The 25,931-nt window shown below is 38.3% G+C and overlaps 1 protein-coding gene across 1 annotated transcript; it reads left to right on the top strand.

Annotated features, from left to right (window-relative positions):
* The first annotated feature begins 219 nt into the window (after positions 1-219).
* LOC119729567 (protein disulfide-isomerase A5-like) lies at positions 220-25,931 on the top strand. The gene is made up of 23 exons (XM_038202179.1): positions 220-391; positions 3,519-3,645; positions 4,686-4,773; positions 5,235-5,300; positions 5,708-5,753; positions 6,130-6,222; positions 7,446-7,506; positions 8,240-8,307; positions 12,273-12,364; positions 12,938-13,006; positions 13,536-13,672; positions 14,338-14,405; positions 14,791-14,885; positions 15,742-15,807; positions 16,200-16,339; positions 17,264-17,469; positions 17,890-18,079; positions 18,929-18,996; positions 20,063-20,144; positions 21,064-21,076; positions 21,914-21,979; positions 23,090-23,343; positions 24,102-25,931. The coding sequence occupies exons 1-23, from the start codon at positions 332-334 to the stop codon at positions 24,260-24,262; spliced, it is 2,316 nt and encodes a 771-aa protein (XP_038058107.1). The 5' UTR covers positions 220-331; the 3' UTR covers positions 24,263-25,931.

Genomic DNA, 25,931 nt, shown 5'->3' with positions numbered 1-25,931 from the left:
AGAATAACGAACTTTTTCAAGCAAAATATTCAGAATATTTACAGGAATCACAGAAGTGCCAAAAAAGTAGAAAAGTTTTCTTCAAATGGGCCAACAGGGGGCGGGCTGTAAGTTTAACGGTGATGAAGACCGCGGCGAACGAGCGAGCTGATACCCAGGCGTTCCATTTGCGAAATGATACAGATGTTTATTTAGGCAGTGCACCTGTTACGCACTTGTGCAGCACCATTTGAGCATGTGTGAATGGTGCACACACGGCCTTGAATGAGTTAGGTTAGCGGACGTGGCATTAACTTTCCTTCCCCCGTGCGTTTGGAACCTGGAATCCAGCATGGAACTCCTAAGGAAATACTCTTGGCTGACCCTTCTGGTAGGGCTGTGTTTCTTTACGGTGAGTGAATGGATGGAGTATTTCAATTGATTTAACTTGACTTGAAGTTGGGCTGGATCTTGGAGTGTTTTGGGCGAAGTGGGATGGGACAGCAACTGGACCAGTTTCCGGACATACAGGGGGTCCACCCGTTGGGCGTCGATCCGATCATCCGATGGCCGCGCCTAGCCTAGCGCCAACATGGCCAAGACGTGAAAAGTGGGTGGGGGAAGTTTAGTTGATGGGTGGGGGTAATTTTTGTCATGGCATCGTTTTGATAAGTTGGTCCGATAACCTTAAAATGGATTTCTGTTATTATTTTACAAGTTCAACAAGATTTTTACAAGATTAGTCAATTTCAAAATTAAACATGTTATAAAATATGAATGATAACTTAAAAAGAAAAAAAACAAAACAAAATCGCGACATTTGTCTCAATACTATTGTGCACAGATTTCATTTGTTTTTTTGCAATTAATATATCCTCGACCCTCCATAATCTGCGCAGGTAACGCTTGCAACGCGCGTGCGTTGTCAGTGAGTGCGTAGAAACAGGACTGCGTAGCTAGCTTTAGGGGGTCTGACGATATATTACCGATTAATTCCAATATTTTCTCACATATGGTTCATTACAAATTCAATATTGCCCCACATGCATGACATGGCTGGCTCAAATGTTTGCATTTGCATCTGATATGAATTTGCAATGTATACATTCATGGAAGCTTGCCAAAAGACTACTGTTTTCAGGATGATGAAGAACATATTGACTTGAATATTGATAAAAGAAAAATGATTGATATTGTGTTAACTGTAAGTTTGAGCAGCTGGTTAAGGGTTTTTGTTTTATATTACAGTCATAAAAAGTAGTACAAATATGGCTTTCCTAGTGTGTTTAAAAGTTACAATCATGTACACATTAACGTGATACGACCGCAGTTAAATTTACATGGTTTGCTGCGGGCAGCTGTGTGTGGTTGCACTTTAAACCTTTATCTCCTAAATTTTTATTGCATTGTTTTACAAAATTATTTATTCACTGAAGAGCCCATAAAACCATAAAGTGATATGGCAGGTTTTGGGCGGTACATTGAGTGATAGGGAGGGGCAGTTTTGGTGGTACAGTTTGCAATGGTTTAACTAGGAACCATACCCATTATGATTCAGGCAAATTCCAACACCCACATGAGAAATTGTACACACACACTGTTGGACTTAGTTTCTGGAGGTATGCCAACCCCAGTGTAAAAGACCATCTGTTTAGGGGAACTGTAGGCCTACCTATCCCAACAGATTTAAACACAAACCTGCTGTTGAACTTTGATGGGTTGTGTTCGGTTAGGGTTAATGACCAACTAAAAAAAGCGTGCTTTTAATTAGTTTGCAGCAGTCCTATTCAGTTTCATTACATTAATTAAACAGCTACATTGTACATATAAGTTGGACTATTGTAACATTAAACATGTTAACCTCAACTTCCATTCAATTGATCACGCACATACATGTAACATTGGATAAATTCAAAACATGGGAGTCTTTGACTAGACTGGTCAGTGTTTGGTACCAAAACGTTCACAGAAAAAGTGAGCATGGACTGGCGAGACTTGATACACGCTCTATTCTGTGTCTTATTTCCAACATACATGTATGCAAATTACATACTCCTATGCATTAAAGCTATAGTCCATCACTTGCAGCCATCCGAAAAAGTAACTGGCGTAATTACTGTTGAAAAACAAACTTGGTTGAAAGATAGTAAGGGGACTAAACTCCCTGTGAAATTATTCTTTCTGGCAAGCTGTGATTTTGAAGTAATCAATGAAAGAAGGCCTTTCCAACATAAGACGCACCATAGGAAAATTTAAATTTTGTTATTCGGCGCAGCGCGCGCAAACATTGGCACGACGCACTGGTTGCTATAATTCGTCGGATCAGTGCGCGACATCGCGTATAGCTGCAATTCAAAACAATTCAAAACATGATTCAGCAAATTTTGATTTAAAATTGAGATCCTAGAATGCTGTTTTTCTCGAAATATACAGCTGAAGCTGAGCTGAAACTTCATCAGGTTAGTTGTTCAGTATCCTTCATTAGATTTTGAACACTTTTGTTGCTTCAAACGAACAAAATGCACAAATTACAAATGATGGACTATATCTTTAACTTGGTGTTATGAGCCTTGGCAATATATCATGTGTCAAGTGAGTAAGATTATAATGTATGTGGTTCAATAAGGGGCACATTATGCCAGATGTGTTGACAGATAATAGATGACAGCGCCACATCACACAGCTGCGGTACACTGTGATGTCAGAGAGCGTACTAGTGAATAACCCTGACCACAACTTCCACAAGGAATTAGACAAGATTAGAAAATTTGAAGAAGTTTTAAAAATAGATTTGTATGCACCTGCGATTCTTGAAAATTGACAAAGAACTCATTAAGATAAGAATAAAGAATATTATGCATGTATCAGTATATTTTTCGAGGTAGCGGAATGGCTGATAGTTGACAGCTTTTAAAGAAGAAAGTTGAGTTAATATTTCTAACAGAGGCTCTCATCGTGTGTATAAAGCCAAAGAAAAACCATAATACAGTTTTTCATTCGCGCCTGCTTCCTTTTTTCCCTGTAGCTTTTTTTTTTTTTTTAATTCATATATTTGTAAGCTATTTTGCACATTGTCAATATATTGTTTATCTGATTGTTTTCAACAAAATTGTAGCTGTGTTGAAATGGTTCATGGCTCCTTCGGACACAATTTTGTATCTGCTAAAGAGTCCAGAAAATTAAAGAATCCATCTGCCTTCTTGGAAAATCCGCCATCTTGGGAAAAACGAAGGAAAAAAGCACTCTTTTTAAAAAAAAAAGCTGGACAAGAAACTACTTATTTTTTTTTACTGGGCCTTATGTGGCTTTCAACAAAAGTATGGAAATTGACAAACAATAAAACCATGCAACTTGTACGAGTACAATAAAATTTGATTTGTTTTTTTTTTAGATATTCGGATAATGGGATATTGGGTGGGTAATCGTATATTTGAATATTTCATATATTCGGTGCAACTCTATTGAAAAGATCAAGAGTGAATATGTTAGTTTGGAAGGAAATGAACTAAAATGCTGTGTGATTTGTTTCTTTTCTCAAGGCATTCCTGGCAGTGTCTGAAGCCAAGAAGCCCAAGAGCCAGAACATCCTCGCTGTCGATGACATGAAAGAATTCAAGAAACTTCTCCGGACGCGGAATAATGTAATGGTTTTGTTTTCAAAAACCGGTAAGTAAAGTTACAGGACTGTTCCTATAAACCTTTGCTTTACTGACTTTAAATACATCAGTGTTTATTAAAATAAAATGTTAAGCAAATGTACGAAGAGTATTTAGGCTTTTCCTTCCATGTTTTTCTCTCCACAGCTCCATTTCTAGTAAGGCGAAGTAAAAAAACAAACAAGTTTCTCGTCCCCGCCCGCTTCCTTTTTGGAGGCCGCCTGGATTTTTTATTATTTTTTATTTTTGAAAAATGTAGTAGAAAAACACCGAAAAAGTCTACAAATTCACCGGAAAATAAATACCAATACCAATACAACTCTAAATGACACTGTAAATATGTTCAGTTCTCTTGTCCAACTTGTCTTTCATCTTTAAAAGTGTCTTTGAACAGTGGAACACCAACGGTTGCAGGATATTTTGAAAAGGTGGTCATCTTGAAAAAATAAAAAATAAAAAGCCCCGCTTCCTCCCTTTTTAAAAAAACCCTGGACGAGAAACTATTTTTTTTTTTACTCGGCCTAATAGTTCAGATATTAAGTTTACTGTTCGGGACGAATGAAAATATAAATTGATTTGTACTTTCAACCTGCATATGTTAACAGTCAATTGAGTTTGTAAATGAATAATAAGACCCAATACTTTGACAGCAAAGTTTATGATATATTCCAGTTCTGCAGTTTGTGTACCAATAAGTTTGTGTGTTTAGATATTAACATATTCTTGCAAATCCAACAAATAGAATTCATTGATTGTTGCACCACTTGCACGTGCTGCATATTGATTGACCACCAGTTATTGATAAACTCAGTTGTTATCCGCAACAAAAAACTGAATAAATTGTGACCCAATCCAGCAAAATGAATTTGGATTTTTCAAAGCAACTTTGAGTCGACATTTTCATCCACACAATATCTGCATAATTATGATTTAAAAGAAAATGATTTAAAGAGATCCCCCAATAAAAATACACCCATGGGATTAGGGTAAATTAAACCTACCGAGTGTTGGTTTTCAATTTCAATATTTTGGTGTTTTTTTTTATCCCAGCTAAAGATGCCAATTCCTGGATGGATGTTTACGGTGAAGTTGCCACGGAGATGAAGGGACTGGCCACACTTTTAACTGTTGATTGCAGGTGAAGTTGACATTTATAATTTTTATGACATTTTATGAATGTTTATGTTCTCCAAACGTCACCCCAAAATATTTGGACTGGAGATTTGGACCAACTGATTCAGACATTGTTCTTTTATGGTTATTTATATATAAATTCTGTGGTAGTAATTCTCTCTTGTGCTAATAGACTTCATTTAATCCTTAAATTGTTTTGTAATGTCAATTTTCCGTTTTGTAAAAAAATCTCAAATATCACTTAAACAAATTTTGTTTCATCATATTTGTCTTGTGCACTTGTATAATCATGGAATCATTTTTTTTTGTTCAGGAGGAGGGGGTTCAATAAGGGAAATACACACATTTCTAGTATCACAGTTTGTACATGCTTCAGTTTAATTTCCAAAGTGTTGACTAAAATATTTGAACTTTTGGTATGTTTCATCAAAATCAGTTTTTAAATTTTTTTTTTACTTCTCACAGTGATGCCAAAAAGCTCTGCAAGAAAGTGAAAGTCTCTCCCAGCAACGTAGTCCTTAAGCACTACCAGTAAGTACATTGCTTTTGTTGTTCTGTTGTAAAGAATATCATTAAAGAAATTATAATTTCAAAATATGCTAATTTTATCCATGAATGCACTAAACCAGACAAAATCCAACAACTTGTGAAAGGATTTAATGGATTTGCTTTGAAGCACCTCGATTTCCAATTTAATTTGTTTAACTTGTGCAAAGTGGATACTGTTGGTAACTGCACAGCATTGGAATTTTTTTTCCATTACTGCTATGCTGTAAAGCGCAAAGGACGTGTGTGTGTTCAAGAGCTGTTCACATGTTTATCATACGCGAAGCAGGCATTTGCCAATGGAGCCACCGCCCCAACAAAACGGGCAAGGCGATGCCTCGTTATAGAAACTTATAGTTCTCAAACAGGTTTCCTTTGTTGTTTTTTTGCAGGGAAGGTGAATTCAACAGAGACTATGACAGAAGGAAGAATAAAAAGGTACTAATTTAATTCTTTTACTGTGATTTACACTTTCTGTAGTGTGCTTTGAACTACCCCAATGGTATATTTTTAATGGTGTAACACTCTATTACACGTAAACTGAAATTTTGACAGATTTTGACCATCGATTTGCATTCTGAAATGTATTGAATACGTTTTCATGAATAATGAATAAATTGGTAGATAATGGAAAAGTGTTTAAGTAGGCCTAATGTTTTTAATGTAAAAATGGTGGCAAAAATATGGCTTGAATCAAAGAACAGAAGATGAAGCAAAGAACATTGTACATTGTTTCTAAGAAAAATGATGGACAAATTTATACTTATTTCGTATTCAAATGATTCTTTCTTTGCTGTATATTTCCCGACTCTAGTCCATGATATATTTCTTGAACAATCCTACGGATGACGCACCTTGGATGGAAGATCCTACAGCAAGCAGCGTACGACACATAGAATCTGGAAAGGTGGGTCACGATACACAGACAAACAGACAGTCCAACAGTATAGACAAACAAATAGGTTCCGATCATGTGATGTCAAAGTATCACCTGACCTTCAGGTTTCTGTGTGATTGGTCACCACTGCAGTTGGCAAGCGTTTTGGTTGGCAACCACATCATGCTTTGCAAACCAGACATTAGTTTCAAAGGCGTACATGGGTTGTTATCCCCCTCCCCCAAGTGCGCATTTGGTACGCTTTTAAAAATGTTGATAATTATGGGTGACCCCAAGTATGGCAAGAAAAGAAATCGAGTCCCGCAAATCACTACATTACTGAATATTCCACAGTGTAAGGACCATGGGCCTGCTACAACTAGGGCACAAGAAATGCATAGTGTATTCAGAGTATCGTATGTACATTTATGCGTTGACTCGGGAATATAAAATGCTCACCTACATCTAATGAGCTGCATTTATGCATATCAATTATGGAAATGCAGCGGTAGTTTGATATCACAGCGGTTGAAGTGAGAGAAGAAATCATTTAATTATGCCCAGGTCAGTATCCCAAACGGGCAGTCGTTGGGACTTTGAATGCTGTGTGCATTTTACCAAGTCGCAGCAGGGCTGTGACTTTAATTCACACTTGGCAATTATAATTGATCACATCTTGAATTAACTTCTGTGGTTTTTCCATCTCCAGTTCTACACCTTCTCTTGATGTTAAGGGGAAAAGAATCAAAGATTTTTGATAATTTTTGTTCCTTTTGCATTCTTTGCATGGTGAAATGTGAGGTTGAATCAATTTTAAAACTTTCAGTGGCTTGAGGGCCTGTATTATGGGGTTTTTGTTCAAATAATTTTAGAAATAATTATTGCAATTTTTTTTCTGCATTTCAATGGATTTTTTAAGTGATTTTTTTCTCCTATTAATTATACTTTTCTAATGTATTTTGATCCTTGTATATCAACTTACTTTTTTTATGGTCTATTGAAAGTCATCCTTGAGGTGATGTGGCTATCATCAATAAATTAAGTTATTATTTTTGGACCAAATACATGAAAACAGAAAAGACCCTCTGGAAATTGACCCCATTTCATTTGACCTCAACATTCCCCATATTTTGCACCTCAGACTGTGCGCCACTTGACAGAATTGTTTCTGTAACTGAAGTATCACTTCAGAAACCCCTTTCTGTTGGGTTTTACTCATCTGACTTGCTGATCTGTGTTTTTCCGACTCCCAGGAGCTGCAGAGAATGTTAGCCAAGGAGAAGAAACCAATCCTGCTGATGTTCTACGCTCCGTGTAAGTCCCCTGCAAGCCCTCTTCCTTTGCATATTTCTCCTGCTGTAGCAAGGTTTGAACCTGCAACCTTCAGGTTCAAACACCGCTCACTTGTAAATGATCATGATGCATCGAGTCAGTTTTCCTCTGTTGGCTGAAAATTTCTTCGTTAGAGTCTTCATGGAAGAAAAATTCTTTGATTTTGAAGAAAAATGCTGAGTGTTATGGACTTTGCCACATTTTTGTTTCTAGTTGAATTATAGACCAATCGGGGCACGCTGTCACTTCTATCACGAAGGCCCCCTTCAATGGCGAAAGCATTGTGCTAGCTATTGTTCAGATAATCCATCATGGGGCAGTAGCTTTGTACAATAGCTAGCACAATGTTCTCACCATTGGAGGGGGCCTCATGTGTGTACATGTACAGGAATCCCATGCCCAGATTTGTCTTTAACAGGAAAAGATTCCCTTCACCCCCCCCCCCCAAGAAATAAAATATAAATTTCTGTGCTTGAAACGTGCTTTGAAATCATCCTTATTTATTTTTGTAAGTGACACTACGGATTTATTTAACATGTTTGTATCGTGACATTTTAAAGTATGCTTTCTTTAGTGTGTATATTTTCTTGCCAATTTCATGCCAGTTTTTAGGGTAGTTTTGCCGCCAACAGAGGTTAGCTGAGGTATCTAAATTGATTGTCTGTAATTTTGTCACTGAATCTATGACTATTTTGGATTTTGTTTTTATCTGCAGGGTGTGGACATTGCAAGAAGATGAAGCCAGAGTTTGCTGGGGCAGCCAAGGAACTCAAAGACTCAGCGGTAAGACACAGATCCTCCTTTTAAATTTCTAATTAAGTGTTCAATCAAGTGTTAATTTTGTTCTTTTTTGAATATTATATACCTGTATTATATATTGCTGTTGTGTTATAGCTGTTGTTTTATTGAGTCAACACTGCTAAAAAACTTTTGGCTAGCTAGTGAAGGGGGGGGGAGTGTTCTTAAAAACAACACCCCCTATTACAAAAACAACTCCCCCCCAAAAAAAAAGGGGGGGGGGGAGGGGATTTAAGGGAAGGGTAGACACGCATCTGACCACCACTGAACGCACTTGCTGCACACGGCTGCTTGCGCGTGTCTTAAACCATTTGTCTTTAAGGCCGTTTTAAAAAGTATTTACGGCCGTCAGGCAAATTGAAATTTTTGGGGAAAAAATATGGTAAACCACCCAAAGAAACATTTCTGGCTACGCCACTGCTATGAATCTATACTAGGAAGTATACAAAGAATCCTCTAGAATTCATAGTTGGGGCAGTATTAAACCTAATGCCACATTCAATTGTGATACGGTACATCAAGTACCATGTTGCCAGCTGTATGCAGCTGAACATGCCAAAATGCTTCCAATCCAGGATACTGGAAGATTTAGGGTTGTTAGGGTTGAATGAATAGTGCAGTGAACCACTCTGTAGTAGACTGGGAAGGGTGTGGTGGGTATTCGGTCCGTTCAGTTCCATGCACAAATACTGCTTACAAATCCCATGTACTCGGAAGATTCAAAGCCAGTTTGTTATAATATTTGTAAATATGTGATGTCTGGTTCCCTGTGCTCTCCAACAGATTCAATTATATTTCTATTTATCAATTTTCAACTTGTATATATATTTTTGTTCAACCAAAAAGCCTTCAAATTAGGTTTTGCCCTTCATCGACGTATAAACACTGTATACAAGGCAGAAGGGCAAAACCTGATTTGATTTACATCACCCCGACGCAAAAATTCGATCTAATGAACAAAAAGCTGTCTTTTTTTGCCTTTTTTGGACCACTGCAACCTTCTGAAATTTTGTTTTCGTTTTTGGTCTGTGCATTATTGATACTGATTGGGGGGTGGGAACCAGCCTACCCGCGAGAACAGATTTATTGTCTGGCCGAAAATATTTCAAAATTGTAAATTTATAATTCAATAACTAAAAAATGATATCTCACTCAAAAGTGAAAATTTTTTGTATTGCTAGAAAAATAGCAATTTAGAATAGGAATCTATTTTTTATAGTACTGGGAACACGACTTTCAGTTTTTGCGCTGTGAATTTACAGAACTTTATAACACATTTTAACTCCGGGGGAATTTGATTGTCAAGTTCGCTTCACCTTTGCATTCCTGTGAAGTACACATAATGTATGAGCTGACCCTTACATGTACATACAAACAGATAGCATGGCTGTAAGATTTGATGGTGTGTGATACAACTTTTATTAAAATAAAATTAAATAAACATACACCCATTCTTATAAACAAAATCCCCCGTTCACAAACATTTAAAATTGAAGTTTTGTTGAGTGGCTCTCCTTAAAATATTTAAAAGTGTCACCTGACAGATATGGAGAGACATATTAGTTTTGCAGTTGTAGTTAAAAAAAAAAATGATTTCTACATTTTATTTTCTGACATTTTTAATTTTTTTTATTTTAGATGAGTAAAACAATAATTCACTAATGAGCTATGTGTACATGTTCATGAACTACAACCAAAATGCAAAATTAAATCTGTTGAGGTCAGAGCACTTGAAGATAACTTAATCCGGGATTTTGATGTAAGAATCTTAGAAAAATCGGTCAAGCGCAGTCAAGTTAAGATCAGTCATACGATGTGAGGATCTTAGAAAAATCAGTCAAGCGCAGGACACTTCCTCAAAAACGTCTGCTTTTTCAATTTCCTCCCACACAACTAAATAGAGAAAAGTGATCTCGCTCTTCCAGATCGTCTGTTTTAATTATGGCCTCATCAGTCGCAGTCTCGGAGTCATTGGACTCAAAACCACATGCAGCCAACTGCTGTTTGGGTTAAGCTGGGATGGTGCCCTTGCACAGTCTGGTTACCAGACTTTGTATTCATTAATTGAAAAGTTGCGGTGGTTGGTTTTGTCTTATGGTTCACTTGAAATCCCACGACGATATTAAATTTAAAAGGGGGAAGATGTATAGGCTGTTAGCCTTGCACAGTCTGGTTACCAGACTTTGTATAAAATTAATTGAAAAGTTGCGGTGGTTGGTTTTATCTTATGGTTCACTTGAAATCCCACGACGATATTAAATTTAAAATGGGGAAGATGAATAGGCTGTTACCCTTGCACAGTCTGGTTACCAGACTTTGTATTCATTAATTGAAAGGATGCGGTGGTTCATCTTATGGTTCACTTGAATTCCCACAACGATATTAAATTTAAAAGGGGGCAGATGAATTAGTGAGTTAGGCTTGTACCCTTACAAAGTCTGGTATCAATTAATTGAAAAGATGCGGCGGTTGGTTTTATCTTACGGTTTACTTGAAATCCTACAATGATATTAAATTTAAAATGGTGAGGATGAATTAATGCAGAATGCCATTTTTTATGATAACATTGAAAAGTGATCTCTAGGGTAGTTGAAAGACTAGACTAGGCATGTCCTATTTTCATAACTTAATTTGTCAAGGGGAAAACAAAACGTGTCCTTAACCAAAGAAGTCTCAGTGCACAACTCCATGTGATGTATTTCGAATTGCTGTATTTTAAAGTCTTTCCAAAGTGGTATTTTGGGTTAATCTCGCGTTGAACACAGTTATCCAGATTAAATAAAAGAAAAGGTTATTTCAGTATTTTTGTCCCAAAATATGTATTCCATGAAATGCTTAATGTAAGTCTGAATACTAGTGTACTTATGTTTCCAGAAGATCCTTCTCAGAATAACACTTTTTAACCCCCCCCCCAAAAAAAAAAGTAATTAAAGAAAATAACAGTCAAACTCTATCTTTGTGAAGAATTAATTTTTTGATGAAAGATCAAAATATCACTTACTATGATAAATAACTTCCAGGTGATATGTTACAAGGCACTGAGAAAATCTACAGATGTGTGCGTCCGTCAATAAACAGCACAACGATTTGCCGGTCTTTTGATTATTTTAATATAGGTGCAAATCTTACAAATGACAAAAGTGAACTCTATTAAAAATAAACAAAATTGAATCAAAGCCTTAAATGTTCCAGAAATCTGTAACAGATGTTGCAAAACCATTGTATTTAAATTAAACTATTGTATTGAATATACATCCGTGTATACCCATCTGTTTGAAAGTATTAGGATGTAAATGACACAGTGTTATTTAACTCCCGCGCACTTCTCAAATTTCCCATGGCGATGGATTATCATAATTCCCATCTAAGCCGGAGCAAGCCACGCTCAGGTAATTCAATCATTACTCCCTGTGTATTAGTTACCAGGTGATCTGAAAGGCCTCGTTGAAATCCGATTGACTCTTAACGAAAACTTGACATTAAAGGTAATACATGTGTGGGCAGGGGAGGTCAGGCTTGGTGATTAGGATTAATCAGTGTGCGTGTATTGACACTGCCCCTTTAAAGGTAAAAACATGTGAAATTTTGTAAACATGTAAATAGTTTTGAAATTTTGGTTGATTCCTGTTGATATGTATGTAATAGATATAAGGCCAAGAAATAAATACCTCAGTCGCCTAATATCCCACCAAACTAGAAATCATGCAGAACATAAATCTTTTTATGAAAAAACTCCACAACTTATGGTGCTTCCCCAACCTAGTTATGGGGACGTTGATTGGCAGTGCAGTCTTGCCGCACCGTGCAGCGAAGTCTATAGTATAAAGTTTACAGCAAATGCATAATGAACAGTGGATTCCCATATTAACTGTTACAAATGCATGCCAAAAAAAAAAATAAAGAAAAACAATTCTTGTCTGGTTTGTTTGATTTGTTTTCTCGCTCTTTAGGTCCTAGCTGGTCTTGATGTTGATATACCTACCAACTATGAGGTTCGCACAGCATACAATATTACTGGCTTCCCAACAATATTATATTTTGAGTGAGTACATGTAACATACCAAATTTCAATGTTGGGTTTTTGTCCGCCGCTGACATAATTTTCTGAACATTGTATACTCAGTACTGTCCAAAAGATTGTGACAAGTGTACAATTAGTATACAGAGTGAGTTAAAAAAAAAAACGCAACCCAAATGGCAGGACCAATTTTTGAATGAAGTTTTGCCTGTAGCACTTTCAAATCTAGGATATGAAAGCCCAATCAGTGAGCTTTCTTTTAGTACAAGAATCATTAAAATCACTCAAGCACTTTTCAAGTTACAGAGTTTTGAACACAAACACTGTTTTAAAGTTTTGTCCACGAATCACAAAAAAGTAAGTGTTCTTTCAGCAAAACGAAAACAATTCTCATGGGGATGCATGTGAAGTGTTTTCGTTTTGCTGAAAGAACACTTACTTTTTTTGTGATCCGTGGACAGAACTTTAAAACGGTGTTTGTGTTCGAGCTACTACATGTATTCCTTGACAATGCACGAAATACACTTCTCTCCAAAGTGGATGAAGTCGGTTTGTAAGGAACATCTTTAAGACATTCTAGTTTTTTTTGTTTTCCAGGGATGGGCAACGAAAGTATGACTACGGAGGTGAAAGGGACCAAAATGGCATCATTGAATGGATGAAAAAGTAAGAATCTTTAACTGCATTTAAAATTTGTATCTTAATTTTACTTTACGAATCTTTTGACCTTTGAAATTGCTGGTAGCATGTTAGTGACCACTCTGGTTTGAAAAAAAGAAGAAGATAAAACCAGTCCATGTTGTAGTTGAATCAATCACAAGTTCGGTCACAAGTAAATCACAAAGTCCAGTCACTGATAAGGAACGACAAACAACAAAGAAGTGATTTTGTCGCGGTTCATTTGAATAGCTTGTGACTTGACTCGAGACTGGATGACTTTGTGATGGGCTTGTGATGGGCTTGTGATGGGCTTGTGATGGGCTTGTGATGGGCTTGTGATGGGCTTGCGATGGACTTGTGATGGACTTGTGATGGGCTTGTGATGGGCTTGTGATGGGCTTGTGATGGACTTGTGATGACTTGTAATAGACTCGACTAAACACTGATCGACCCAAACCATGTTACATACATGTCGATGACATCAATCATGGCTGCTCACTATAATTACTTCCTCTGTCATTCTCTTTTCCACCAGCCCGCAGCCGCCTAAGGAACCGGAACCGGAAGCCCAATGGAGCGACGAAGAGTCTGAGGTTGTTCACCTCACCGACGACACCTTTGACAGTTACCTAGAGGGACATGAGTCAGTCCTGGTCATGTTCTATGCACCATGTAAGTCCAATATTAAAGGATGGTATGTTCTTATGGACATTGGTGCACTTTGTCAAGTCTCTGTGTTAGACATGTTATATTCCCTGAAGCCTGGTTCATACTCAACGCGAAAGTGAACGCAAATTTGTGACGTCATGGCAAGTCTTCGCGCTGCGAATTTGTAAAAGTTAAACACATTTCAACTCGGGCGAATTTTGCAGCGAATGTTTCAAGATGTCAAATAAGTATGAACCGGGCTTAAGACTTCGATTCTTTTTCTGCTCGCAACAGATTAAAAACCCTCAACAAGATTTTGAGAAGCATTACCAAGATTGGTTTAAAAAAACATGTAAGGAGACCTTTTTTAAAGATTCCATATTAAATTTCATAAGTCTGGAGTTTATGTAAATCTGAAATACGCTTTTATATCTGCTTTTTGCTGGTCCCAGAGGGCCAGCCGAGTTTCGTTATTGCACCTCACTGACTGACTCACTGACTCGCTTTCACTTGTGACCTGGGCAGTGCTATTGTATAGGATAACCCCTTAACGCCAATGAATAGGCCAAATCTGGCCGATTGTGTACACTGATGCATGGAAAGACTTGCAGTGAATAGCCATTCTGAATTTTGTGTTCTCTGAGACCAGCTTTAACTTAGGCTTTCCTTGTCTCGGTTTTCTTTATTAGGGTGTGGTCATTGCAAGAAAATGAAGCCAGAATACACGGACTCAGCTCAACAATTAACGGAGGAAGGGGTGAGTACCATTGATTTGTGACGGACTTTTGATATGACTTGTGGACATAAAGTGATACTACGTCCTGAAAAGTGCCCAAAACATGTTTTAAATGAAATTATATTATTAGGAAAGAACATTTAAAAGCAGAATATAAACGCCCACACAAACGGCCTTTAAAAAATTTACTGTTTTGTGTTATTTTTGCGAGAGTGAATATTGGGGGTGACAATTTTGACTCGCACTAATTGAGGTGTTTTTGGTGCTAGGCGTGATTCCAGTTGCACATGTTCCACCGGAAACAAGTCATGGAATTTTGTTGGTTATCCTGGCTTTGAACCAAATAATAATAATTAATAAGTGATGTGGTATAGTGTCTAAAATGTCTTCCCTTTCTCGTCCACAGCTTTCAGGAGTGTTGGCTGCAGTGGATGCTACAAAAGAAAAGGCTGTAGCCCAACGTTTTGAAATCAAAGGCTTTCCTACTCTCAAATATTTCAAGTATGTGACTTTTTTCTTCTGACAAATTTGTCATTTTGTCTTTATTGTAGAGCACCAAGGCATGTTAACAAAAGTGAGAACAATTCGGGCAATTCACAATGTAGTGCGCCACCAAGAGTTTTCCATGGAGAGTCAATTTTTCAAGTTTACGGTCGACAAAACACAAAAACACAGCCCAGTTCAATGAGTGTCAGTAGACAACTTGAGCTAGTTTGTTATACATGTAGATTGGGGCATAACATTCTTAACATTCTCTTGGTTTTCCGAATACAGGCAAAACAGAATTATGAGACTATTTTTATGATCACTTGATTTTTTTTTCAATTTTGCATGATGATGTTGGAAAGAAAGGACACTCAAATTTGTGAATTGACAATTTTCAAGTTGAACAAAGAAATTGACCGAAGCAAGGTTTGAACCTGTGACCTCCGGATTGCCGTTCCGGTGATCTACCAACTGAGCTATCCAGCCCTATGTTGGCAATTCCCCAATAAGTCAATGTCTTTGTTCAAGGGCGCTAGTCAGAAGCCATAAACCAGTATATGCCATGTAGCCAGGGATCACACCCAAAGTCACGATGAAACATTAGCGATGCCGCAAACCTGGGATAATAGCTAACGAGGATCACTCGGCTTTCTACTACAAATTTTCAAATTAACCTAGCCAGTTTCCCTTTACGGTTTATTTTAAATTTGTGAAATGAAATTAATTCAAACTAGCATGCAAGTGGTTGGTCTAAAGGCTGGTTTAGTCGACTTTTGCTTTGCCATTTTTCAAATTGTATACATTTTGGAAACTAACATATTCTGCTATAAACCATCTCTTTAAATTATTTTGTTTTTTTCTTTAACCGCAGGAGTGGAGAGTTTGCTTGGGATTTGAATGAAAGAACAGGAGAAAAAATCCAGGAGTTTATGAGAGAGTAAGCTCAACTTAAAAGTTTTCACTTTAATGTGTTTAAAATAAAGGTCGCCCCAAAAAACCACAGATTTTTCATTTTTCCAGTAGCACCTACACTACATTGCATTACATTGTATATACTCACTGGAAAAAAACTAGTCAGTTCATTTGGTATGCCTAATATTGCAGTTCAAAGTGCTATATATGATTTGAACCTGTCATCATTCCCTGTTTAACACTTTTCTTTTACAAGCTTTTAAGCAGCAAGTATACAGTGTGTCTAAAATGATATCAGTGAAGACCAAAACTCAATATTAAAATAAACCTAGTCAATTATTCCCCCCCCCAAAAAAAAATTCCAATCTAAAATATGGATGATTTGTAACAGCGTTTTTTCGTTGTGTCCTCTGACAGTCCTTCGGAACCTCCTGCTCCACCCCCTCCTGAACCCAGCTGGAGTGACCAGGAGTCAGCCGTCCTGCACCTAACAGGAGACAACTTCAAGACGGTCACGAAGAAGAAGAAGCACAGTCTGGTCATGTTCTATGCACCCTGTAAGTCTCACTGTAGCCTTGATCCAAGACTGAAATGTAGATTTGTATTCCCCTTGGATACAAGTAGACCAATCTAGGATTGGAAGCATTGGCAGCTGACTGCTGTTTTCAGGCCAATGGGTGCGCATGAGGCATGTTTGGAATTTCTTGGGTAGTGCTGCCAAAGTTCCCAAGACTGGATTTGAGTCACCGTGCTGATAGCGCCCTCTACTAACGTGGTGGCATGACGGCTCTTGCCAACCCTTGGAACACTTCTGCTTGCAGATTTTGCCAAAAAATTGTGATAGTCCACCACCAACTAGCCGTAAATTTGTAAAATCTTTCACTTTTTTTCCAGTGCAATATTGGGGAAAAGTGCAGCTTCTGCTACTTTCCTAAGTTATGCTTTTCAAAATCAATCAACTACAAGCATGCTTTGATCAGCTGATTACACTTTTTTAAAACTTCTCTTGTATACCACTAAATATAAAAAAATATATAAAAAAATGACGGGGAGTCTTGTGAGGTTTGGAATTTCTTTTTTTGTGTGACTTTTCAGTTGCATGCCTGCACATATCTATATGAACAGGCTTTAAAGTTGAACCTATGAAATTCGCTATTTTTCGGAAATGTCAATCATTCCTATTATAAACTATTTAATTCTGTCTCAGTTTTTCAACTGATTGATTGAGCTTTTCTTGTCAAGAGGCAAAATCTTTAATTGAGCTTCAGCTTGTTGGCAATGATCAATCACAATGAAATACACGTAATCATCAATGATGGACTACTTTTATTGTGGTAGAGTCTAATTCAAGGTTTGTCTCTCTTGAAAGCACTGAACTCATTGTGCTCAAAATGTTGCATCATTTTACTTAAAAAAGTCAAAAATGAATTGTGTTAATATCCATAATCCGTACTGAAGGTTTTATAACTTTCCATTTCCAGGGTGTGGACACTGCAAGAAGGCCAAGCCGGAATTCACGGCCGCTGCTGACCAGCTTAAAGATGAACTGAAGGTTGCCTACATTGCCGTTGATTGCACCGACGACAAGAGCAAGGAAATGTGCTCGACGTATGGTGTAACTGGCTACCCAACGTTGAAGTACTTTGTGTACGGCAAAGACCCTGTGCCTTATAGTGGAGGAAGAGAGGTGCAATATTTTCTCATTTGAAGATTTTCTTGTTCATCTGTGTAATCTTGAAAAAAGGCCAATTTTGAAGTTTCAGGCATTAAATTACAACCTATTTGCCATTTCTTTGTATGAAGCCAGTCAGATTCTTTGATTTGTCAATGCATAATCAACTTCAACATCTGATTGGTGCAGGTCCGTTTAGTAGGCCCTGCCCAGTGCTCATTTGGGTGACACCATGTACATTCAAAGTCTTTACTTTAAATTGGGTTAAAAGTATTAAATTAATACTTTAGTGGCCTTTAAATGAAGAACCAACATTTTACCATTGGTTGTTTCTTGTGTTTGTAGTTATTTAATTCCTGTTTAGCAAGGAATTAAATGTATTCAGTTCTTGTGCATTGAGTTCAATACCAATATATATATTTTTCAAATGAACAGGAGATTGACTTTGTGCGTTTCATGATGTTGCTGGTGAACCCCGACGCGGCGCCCCCTCTTCCGGAGCCGGTAGTGGAGGACTTCTTTGCAGAGCTGGACGGAGGGGAGAACGTCTTACAACTCACCGACAGCACCTTTGATGATGTCATCAACAAGGAAGAATCAGTCTTGGTCATGTTCTATGCTCCCTGTAAGTGAGACATTGTAGTTGTGCGGTGACGGGGTACCAGATCTTCATTTCTCAATGTTTTTTTGTTTAATGAGATTTCTCGAAATGATCAACCTCTAAGGAGAATTGCATTTCAATATTGATTTTAGAGCAGCATGCCGGGAAATTTGAATAAGCCATACTTTTCTCCATGTGGGTCATTCAATAAATTTAGGGTCCAAAGCGTGACTTTTTCCTTTCTTCATTGCTCTGAACTTAATTTTCCATGCTGGTATTCAGTGAATTTTTATGTAGCTGGGTAGATAGTTTGCTATTCATAATCACTCTTGGAGGACAACTCTCAGTGTTGTAGTCGAGACCCTGCTAGACCATCACAAGACTTTCACAAGACCTCCAGTCTCAATTCGAGTCGCAAGCTATTCAAATGAACTGCAACAAAGGCATTCCTATGTCATTGTTCATGCCCTGTTACTTGTGGCTGGTCTTGTAGCTGGTCTCATGATGGTCTCGACTACAACACTGACGACTGCAGTAAGCAGTGCATCAGAAATTTATAATCATAGATGTCAGATGTAACAGGGGCAGGGAAAAAAGTGGACCCCAAATTTATGGAATGACCCATGTACAACTCTTGAAGACATTGCTGCCGTACGCCTGACACATAAGTGTTAATTGTGCGCATTCATAAAATAGTTGTGAGTAATTTGGTCCTCACACTGATGTACCAGTGAATGCAATGTGAGCTGTCAAGAGTTGTTATGAAGTGCCGTGCTCCGTTCATTCAGAGGGTTGCTTGTCACCTTTTAAATTTCTTGCCTGGAGCCCATATACTTGGTGGTATCTCATTGGTTCTTATTTCTTGCTCTGCAGGGTGTGGTCACTGCAAGATGATGAAGCCTGCCTTCTCAGAGGCTGCAACTCTCCTCAAGGAGGCAGAAGTAAGATGCCTCTTTAATAATCCTCCCCTGTTCAACATTAAGATGTTTCTTTGATTAGATGCTGTCTTAAAGCAAGGCCTCATTTTCTGTGTCTGTATTATTTTGATGAGTTTCTTTAGTTCGGCACTTACAATAAAAGTCCTCCAAATGTAGGCATCTTGTATGCATCTTGTTGACAAGGCAAGCCAGAAAAGCTGGGCCCAGAGCACATCTTCTTTTCCATCGATTTCGAATGGTTAGTCACTGGAAGGGACTGTAGACTGGCCCTCTGCTACCAGCAAAAACAGTACCAAGTAGGACAGACGTAGGTTTGTGCATAAATCTTGACTCTGTCGACTGTTTGTAAGTTTGGGAGCAGATTCCCATTAATGAGTCTTAGGCCAAAAAAAAAAAGTCTCCGGTTTCTGGTATGCGCGCGCGTCGCTGTAGCCATGCGCGTCGGCAAAATGAAAAATTTTTTTTTTCAATGAAAGATGATGTCCCAAAACCGCCAAACTCACTGGTTTGACTGGAATCCTGCTGCTGCACAATTTTAACGTGTTTTTAGATGGAGTTATGGTCGAGCATAAGCTTTATGTGGCCTCTCTGGACTCCCAATCCCATATAGGCCTATTTGTACTAAGTTTAGTCGGGCACCATTTGCAGTCATCACACGGCATTTGAAGCAAAAAAGTCAGGTAAAAAAAAAAAAAAAGCCGCGTCGCCGCACCACTTTTTGGGCAAGCTCCATACCAGAAACCGGAGACTTTTTTTTTTTGGCCTTAAGGACATTTTTTTTTTCGCCTTCCATATTTTTCTTCGCGTTAATTTAATTTTGGCATCCTGCTGAATGTGGACATAATGTACTGTCGTTGACAAAAGTGACCACAGATTTCCATAGTGCTAGATTTGTTCAAGGGCCTGTAATCTGACAAGTAGCTCTGGTGACCTTTTGACCTTTGGGTTTTACAAATCAGGCGAACAGTTACTAGATACTGTCACTGACCTCACACTTACAAATTTTGTTTGGTATTTCAGGAATGACATACATTTTTTTAAATTCTTTTTTTATTGTACTATTTTGCAGACACCAGGCGTGCTAGCCGCAGTGGATGCAACTGTCAACAAGGCCCTGGCGGCTAAATACGAGATCCGAGGTTACCCACTATGTGAGTAGGTCAGACTGGCTTGAAGAGTGTGGGTACCAGACCTAGAATATGAGTTAGGCAACGTATTAGTAACTTGACATCCCAAATTCTGTAAGCAGCCTAACTGAGCCTTTTCCAAACATCGGCTTGTCTTCAGCATTGGCCATGTCACTGGTTCCCAACAGAAGCAGCTGGTGCCACTTCCGGCATTCTTATGCACACAGCCTAATTTGAGCAATTTCCAAAATATTGGCTTTTTCTTCAGCATTGGCTGCGTCTCTGATTCCAGACATGGGCCTTGCAAGTTGGGGGGGGGGTTCTGTTTGTGAAAAATATATACAAATAATAGCAAGAAAGACGCTGAAGTGGAGCACTTTTGCAAATCCTTGGATAGTTTTGACCAAATACTGAGATACCATTATCAAAAGCCCAAGTGCTCATAAAATTCACTGATAATTTCATTTCAGTTTGCTGGTCAGGTTCGGAAAAAAGACTATGACTACAATCCTGCATTGAACGCATTAAGTTCCAAGGATTTGGTGTTTCTGTACACATAGCGGAATCCGGTGACCAGAATTAGAAGCCATTACTGCAGCGGTGCCAGGCTCACGCGCATGCTGCACACGTTCTTAAAGATGAGGCGTGCGTGCATTTTGGTAACCCTATTGGTGGAAGGAACCCGGGGTGGGTGCGTATTACTTGAGCGTGACTCGCGCAAGCCTGGCGCCACCGCAGAGAATGGCTGTCGCCGAGTTAGTCTATATCACAGCAAACAAATTGTAGCCCAGTCTTACAGACGTCAATTGTTTTGAGGACAATTATGTGACTTGTTGCCGCTTTTTATTTGAATTGCCTCATGTAATTATTCGTTTTGATTTTTGTTTCTTATTGTTTTCCTGCAACTGCCCTGCTCCGCACCCGCAACATGATGTCTGCTCAGTAAAATATTTTAAGTAAGTGAAAGTGTAGATTGTAGATTCGTCTGTCCTTGTGTTACAAATGTTTTGCATGTACATGTAATAGCTGTTCATCAGTAAAAGCCAAACTTTCAATGTTCAGCTGTACTCAGTGCAGAACATATCGAACCACTCTAAGATGTCAGTCGGGGAGTGTGGCCTAGTGGTTAGGGTTTGTGACTCATGATCAGAGGGTCAGGGGGTTCAAATCCAGCTGCTGGCCATATTTTGTGTCCTTGGGCAAGCTACTTCACCCCAACTTGCCTGTGTCCACCAGGGAGTATATTTGGGTACCGATATTAGCTGGGGAGTAACTTGCAGTGGAATGGCATGCCATCAGGGGTGGGGGAATAGAAATATTCTCATTCATTTCATGCCGAGGCAACCAGAGATGAACGTCTGCTTGATGAACCAGACTTTACTTTTACTCAAAGATGTCGCAAGGGGTGTCCCTAGAGGGTGGATATGGGGGAAGGGGGGGGGGCGGGGGTAGTCACCTCCACTGGCAAATTTGTTATGTTGGCAAAAGTGTGAGTCTGTTGGCAATTATGCTACATCAAATGGCGCCACCTATTGTTCGATAGTGTCCTGAAGGGTTCGAATTGAACGGCACCCTAATCAATCACGTGGTGTCCAGCTCCCCCCCCCTTCCAGCATGGAGGGTCATCTCCAGAAACCTATTGTCGCATCCTTTTATTCACTTGGTCTGCCAACGACCGTATATATAAGTAGTTTAACCACAGACTAAAACCCAGCACTCCAACCTGCAAAGCTTCTAGTTATATAAAGTCATGATTTGTCTATGTATCTCTCTCCTATTACCAATGTTAACAGAAATGGAGAAGCAAATGATTACGTGTCGGGACGGTCTACAGAAAACATTGTCGACTTTATGAACAAGTAAGTTCATTCTTTTATAACTTTGCATGTATGTCAGGCTCCATGGCAATCACATTTGTCTGTAAACCATCCATTTGCTGATGAAATATACTATTTCTTACGTCACCAAAATTGAACGTGTAAAACCACACATACTGAAATTTGTATCCTTGTGGAGACATTTCTTTGTTCTCGTGTGGTGAAGTTTTCGAGTTTGAAAGTGTAATTTCAAAATGCTCTTATTTTAAACAGAATTAATTTCCTTGGCTGAAATTCTGACTTAATAGCCCTTTTCTAAAACTCTTCCATTTTGTGACAGATCAACATTCCTTTGAAATTCCTAGTTTTTTTAGTAAAATACATATATCTATTTCTTGATAACCTTGTGGAGATGTATTCATCTATAGAAATTGCCCTGTTGAGACGTATACATTCTTTTGTTCCCTATTGTGTGCATGTCTCCAGAGGGCACGGTGTATCAGATCATTATTTTATGCATAAAGTGTGGACTCGTACACACAGCATGAAATGTGATGTATCTTGCAGGGAAACCTGCACAATAAAATGTGGAGCGAGTGGACTTATGCTATTTGCCTGAAGTCTGTTAAGTTGGCTGCTCGTGTTCTGAGGCTGTTCCCTCTGGGAATAGTTCGCCTCCTTCATATGAATACACATTCTGGAGTTTTCGACATCGCAGCCGATTTCACGAAAGAGTTCGTAGGATTTACTCAACAATTTACAGTTGTTTTCACGAAACTTGGCGTAGCTGCGCCATGTTTTAAATCATTTAAACATCTCGGACGAGGATAATAACAGCATTTACGACCGCTGTTTGTGTATAAATTCTGTTCAGACAAAAATAGTCATTGAATAACATCTGCCCGCCATTGTTTTGTCCAATTTCCTGTGGAATTGTGGGGCAACTCTAAAAATTCTGTCAAAGGTAAAAGAGCGAGTCATTTACTACAAGCACAAAGCTGTGAGTGTCTTGTGTCGACATTATGTTGAGCAAAAACAGGTTCCACAAAGACGGGCAGCATGAAACGTAGAGTAACGCCATTGCCTAAATTTCGTGAAATCGGCTGTCGTTCTAAAACCTTTGAATTCTTTAAAACTCTCTTTTCGAATCAGTCCAAGTGAAGCGGCCACGCCAATCCCCCCTACCCCGGAACCCAAGTGGAGCGACGTGCCCAGCGCCGTCAACCATCTCACCCAGGCAAACTTCAAGTCTTTTACGGAGACCAACCGGTACGTCTTGACGATGTTCTACGCTCCGTGGTGCGGTCACTGCAAGGCCGCAAAGCCAGCGTTCCAGGACGCGGCCCAGGTAGTCAAAGACGAGGAAGGGATGGAGCTGGCTGCTGTGGACTGTACTGTGGAAAGAGGTAAGGTCTGGCCATGGACTCTCGCCACCTCAAGGAAGAAAGGATGAAGATGACCAATCCCTAATTTTTCTTGTCCCTGTTACATCCAACATCTATGATTTCATAATTCTGGATACCATCCTTATTCAGGCATGCAACTTCTCCTCGGATCAGTGGATTTCCTTGTTTGCAACTTTCCATGTGTGCCATTAAAAACTTTATAAACACTGTACAAACTCTCGTGCCGCTTTGAATTTCCTCGTTTTTTGTGGGATTTCTAGTTGCATGTCTGCTTATTGTATTCTTCCTGCAAGAGAGATTATGTGAAGCAAATAACCTACCTAACAAATAAAAATTAACTTGAAGTCATTGTTTATGATGACACATGTATGGCAAATTACAAAGTTCCGAAGTAACATGGATGGGAAAAATGTCACACTTTGTGCTATAAATTTATAGAATGACCCATATCCCGTATGCACATCATTTATAATGGTTCTTATTGAATAGGGGTTTTATGCATTGGATTGTAAAATTATGAAGAAAAAAAACCCATAAGGGTACTGTGGAATATGGTAACTATTAGTTCAGAATAATCTGTTATAATTAGCAGAAATTCTTTGCTTTGATTCATTGAAAAGAACAGCTGCGAATCATTTGAGAGGATGAACTTTGTGAGAAAAGTATTTTTTATTAAATTTGATCAGTCATTGTTCAACTGGCTACAGACAATTGTTAAAGACTTAAGATTGGTTTTGGATTCTTACTTTTCATCCTAGATCTGTGCAGCGACTTCGAAGTCCAAGGGTTCCCTACTTTCAAACTTTTTACGGAGGGCTCCCCCACGGAATACCAGGGCGGCCGGACGAAAAGCGATTTTTACAACTTTATGCAAAGCCTGAAAAGCGGAGCCGGGGACCAGCCAAAAGAAGAGCTCTGATGACAGCTACCGGGCAAAGTGGTGTTCGTAGCAACCATTTCGGTTTATCATTTTATATTATTACATACACGGTTTGGAGGTGGAGGGAATTCTTTTTATACCCATTTACCCCCCCAAAATTTACCTGTGACTTGACATTCATCCTGAAGAATATCAACCTTGGGGTCAACATGAGGTCATGAGGAATTGGGGTCACGACCTTTGCTCTTTCATATTTTATTATTTTTGTGAAATGCGCCATATTTTGTAAATCTGTAGTGTAATGGCTTTAACAATGTGTTTAATTTTCTAAACGTTTCTAAACTCACAAACGGTTTTTTGCATTAAAACAGATGGAGTCAAAACAATACTACACAATATACAATACATCCTTTCAGCATCATCAGCATAATAAGTAAACCATCAATTGTGAGGTGTTCTTGCAAAATGAGATGCCAAAACAGGGCACAGGTCGTAGTTGAGAATTGTTTTTAAAGATTTTCATATTTGTTGATACATGCACTTTAAAGAAATAGAATAAAATTGTGAAATGAAAGCGTTTTTAAGGAAAAAACAATTGGGCATCTTTCTTATTCACATCTACAAAACAGTTGGAACTTTAAAGGTATTTTTCTCAGCATTTCACTGCCAATAATTCAACTGTTTTCAACAAATATTCAAGTAAACATTGGTGGATTTTTTTATTTGATGTCTCATTCAAAAGAAAGAGCAAATCCATTTTTCGGGGTGAAAATTTCAAAATAGCACGGGGACTGCATCTTTTAATTATATCTTAGATTTTTTTATTCATTTAATTATGTTCTGAATTTGTCATTTGAGATATTTTCTTTCATTTAGACAATTTATTGGGGAAGAAAAACAATTTAAGGTGTTTTGAAATAATGTAAATTTTACTTTTTTGGTTTATTTTCGAGGAATCCTAAATTTTCTCAGTTGTAGGTACAGGTACTTAAGTTTATTTTGTTGCGCAGGTAATTGTGTGAATTTCTTTAAATTTGTATACGTATGGGTTGATTTCTTATATTTCAGCTTGCTATTTTGAAGTCTTCCTATTTTCACTATCATTTAAGCTATGATTGGTTTCATTTTTGGGTCTTTGGGCATTTTGAAAATTATTTCCAGAGCATCATTTTTGACATTAATCTCCAAAATAAATCTTGGTAGATACAGTTGGTATTCGAATCTTCTGTGTCACCACCAAATTGTTTCCTTACTTGGGATAGGCCTTCTAAGGGTTCAGAATTTCCATTTCGTGAAGTAATAATTTAACGCTTTAAATAACCGTCTCCAGCAGTGAAACCTTGGGGGGGGGGGGAGGGGGGTCAGTGTACTTCATATGGCTTAATGTTTTGTTTAACAGTATACAATTTTGAGCAATAATAATATTCATCCATCTTTAGCTACTCGAATCATGTTTTCAACATTTCAGGATTATTTCATCATGTTAATTAAGAAAACAGCAATAACTTGGGCATTTTGCCTGTAGAACTGGCTCTTTGTAATAAATAAAACTTGGCCTTTGTTTTTGTGATCGGGCGCGACACTAGTTTGGTTGTGCGTTGTTTCAGTTCAGTGTAAAAAAAACCAAAAATGGTGAAATTTAGACTCGTTTCTCAGTTATGTTTCATCATTTTTACCGAATGCAGTAAAATGAATATAATGATCTACC

The sequence above is a fragment of the Patiria miniata genome, unplaced genomic scaffold, assembly GCF_015706575.1.
Source record: "Patiria miniata isolate m_02_andy unplaced genomic scaffold, ASM1570657v1 HiC_scaffold_21, whole genome shotgun sequence".
Taxonomy (NCBI): Eukaryota; Metazoa; Echinodermata; class Asteroidea; order Valvatida; family Asterinidae; genus Patiria; species Patiria miniata.
This window is presented reverse-complemented; position numbering and strand designations above follow the sequence as displayed.